Source organism: Chrysochloris asiatica, unplaced genomic scaffold (genome assembly GCF_000296735.1).
Source record: "Chrysochloris asiatica unplaced genomic scaffold, ChrAsi1.0 scaffold00239, whole genome shotgun sequence".
Lineage (NCBI taxonomy): Eukaryota > Metazoa > Chordata > Mammalia > Afrosoricida > Chrysochloridae > Chrysochloris > Chrysochloris asiatica.
The window spans coordinates 499,157-501,929 of NW_006408757.1; the positions used below are offsets into that span (position 1 = coordinate 499,157).

General features: G+C 40.3%; 1 protein-coding gene across 1 annotated transcript in view; it reads right to left on the minus strand.

Annotated features, from left to right (window-relative positions):
- Window positions 1-2,773, minus strand: part of LOC102820342 (histone deacetylase 8-like) — a 508,909-nt gene continuing 506,136 nt past the window's right edge. Inside the window, exon 10 of the mRNA XM_006873407.1 lies at window positions 1-267. Within this exon, the coding sequence (XP_006873469.1) occupies window positions 245-267 (23 nt within the window). The 3' untranslated portion in view covers window positions 1-244. The remainder of the gene's footprint in view (window positions 268-2,773) is intronic.

Genomic DNA, 2,773 nt, shown 5'->3' on the forward strand with positions numbered 1-2,773 from the left:
TTTAAATAAACACTTTAAATGTTGGAAATCTCTCTCCTCCTATGCCAAGTTGAGACATCTTAGATGCCTATTTGCCTCATCCAAGGAAATCAGCTGCCACTTGGTGTCCCTTGGAAATCTTCAGGAAGTAATTTCTTCCAAACTTCCCTTGCAGTTACAAATTCTGCAAACCGCTCAAGTAAGCATGTTGTCTTCATTACAGGCACTGTTTCTCAACTTTAGAAACCTGATCTCTTCTTGTTAGCTAGATCACATGTTTCAGATTCCCTGCAAATAAGAGAGAAAATTAAATTAAAATTCAGGTAACATATGTGAGTTATACCTCAATAAAGCTGTTTGGGGGAAAAAACACTTCCATTTTAGGGTTTGTTATCTTGTTGCTCTTGGGGACCCTGTGATTCCACTATATGAATAAGTCCAGGCTAACTTGTTGGATGATGAGAAACATATGATTCAGTTACTCTTGTCATCTCAGCAATTACCAGCCAACCACCAGACATTTGAGTGTGGCCACTGACTACCAGCTGACTGTAGATGCTGTAGGAATCCAGTGAAAACTAGCAGAAGAACTGCCCAGCTGAACCCAGCCTAACTGCCCTCCACAGGATCATGAACTAAATAGATGATTGTTTTAAGTCACAACAACACAAAATATTAAGGCAATACTTTTCAGAGTCTGCATATCAACAACTGCATCAAATGTCCAATCCCCACTCCTCTCTTCTCTCCTTTAGCAGGACACAATCCTATTAGTGTTTTCGCTTATGAGTACCTAGGAAGTGTGAATTGGAGATTTTCTTAGTCCCTTAGGCTTTGAAGGAAAAGTGATCACTTGAAATCCCATAGGGCTGGCTCTAATTAACTATGAAAAGTGAACTCACTTGGTGTCACTTCCCCAAGTAGAAACACTGGGCTCCAAAACATACTGACCACTTCTTCTCTAAAGCAAAAAGAATGCTCCATGAGGGCAGGGACTATCTGTCTATAAACTGATCCCCAAAGTATAGCACAGTGCTTCACACACAGTAGGTGCTCAATACACAAATGAATGGAGAAAAAATGAAAAGAAGGATGAAACAATCCAGCACATACTTTTCTATCGTTTTTCTTAAAAAAAATGAACATATAGTAAAAATTGACCATTTACATGTACAATTCTATAATTTTTTAAACACATGTATGACACAAAACATTCCCTTCTATCTTTTTTTTTTTTAATTTAAGGTTTTTATTGTGGATTCAGTGAAATTTTACAGGGCGTATCATCAGTTTCACATTCAACAAATCATACACCTTGTTACATTACAATGATTATAATCCCCTCCATGTACCATCAGTTCACAGTATTTCTATCCATTTTAGCTTTTTAAAAACAAACAAACAAAACCACTCAGGCATATATAATAATTTACATCTCCAAAGGACACATTCTGCAAGTCTGCCTCCTGGCCACCAGCTCTTAGTCCCTGTCTTCTTAGCCCATGAATCTAGAGTCCTCAGTCACTCTGCCTCTCCATGCCCCCATCTCTGCCTCCATCTCTGGCATCGCTGCTTCTCTGGATAAGGTCCCATATACTGCTTGTGTGCATCTCTCTTGATGGTCCTAGGGTCCTCTGTTTCTGGACCGCTCCCCTGTTTTTGTTACAAAACTTCTACCTTTACAATTGTGACAGTCGCAATTAGTCTGGATAACAATTATTCACTATTGAACCTTACAAATCTTATCCCCATCTCTTTTCACCAGACCCATCTAGACAAGATGACAGCTATTCAGTGAGGACTCTTTCTTTCCCCCCATACTCTTAAACTAAACTCCCTCTTGAAACCTTGTAAGCCAGTCACTTCGTGTCTTTATTGCCCCCTTATTTTAGATAGCCAATAAGTTGCCTGTCCCTATCTACCCTGTGTACAGAGGATATAGCATTGATACATGATGTAAAGACTCTTTCCCTCTCTGTTGGTATTTAGAGTAACCACCACTCTGAGTATAGGTCAGGTTCATCCAATTGAAGCAATTTACCCTTGTTTCCTTTATCCAAAAATAAATAAATAAATAAATAAAATACAAAAAGTTCCCTCCCCCCAATCTTCCTCTAGTCGAGTTCTGATTATTGAACAATCAAAGTTAGGTCAAAAGGGTACTGTATGCAAGTTTGGGTGTTCTTTTGCATCTCCCTTCACTTCATATCAGCTGGAAGCTTCACTCTCAGCTCTAGCCCTCTGTTGCTAAGTCCTTGTCCATGGGCTCAAGTGTCCTCAGGTCTCACCACACTTTAGACCAACCAGCCCTTCTTTTCCTCTCTCGCATCTTCAGCTCAACGGGATTCAATAGACTGGGGTTGAATTCAGCCCATTTCTTCATTGATGCCTCTCTGCCTCTTCCACTCACCAGTAGACCAATGTGGTCGGCAAGCAAGCTTACATGCTTGTTTGTGTATTCCCTTTGAGTTTCAGTCTTAGAGGGGAGTTTGTTCTGAAAGCACTTGATTGGTAGCCTTGACATCTTCTTGGCGAACAACGTGCTTATTCTTGTAGTAGTCAGTCATGCTGACATTTTTATTTTGGGTTTTTCCCTGATGATCTTTCTTTGAAAATGTATCTTCTGTCACTGTAGCTGTTCCAGTCTGCTTGTCCTTTCTAGTGGGAATGTCCCACCTCATAAGGTTCTGGATGGGACTCAGGAGTCCACCTAAGGTCCTATATTATGTAAAGGCTTTGCACGAGGCCTATTTCACTGGGCAAGTTGTAGAACCCCTTTTAGGTATTCCAATCA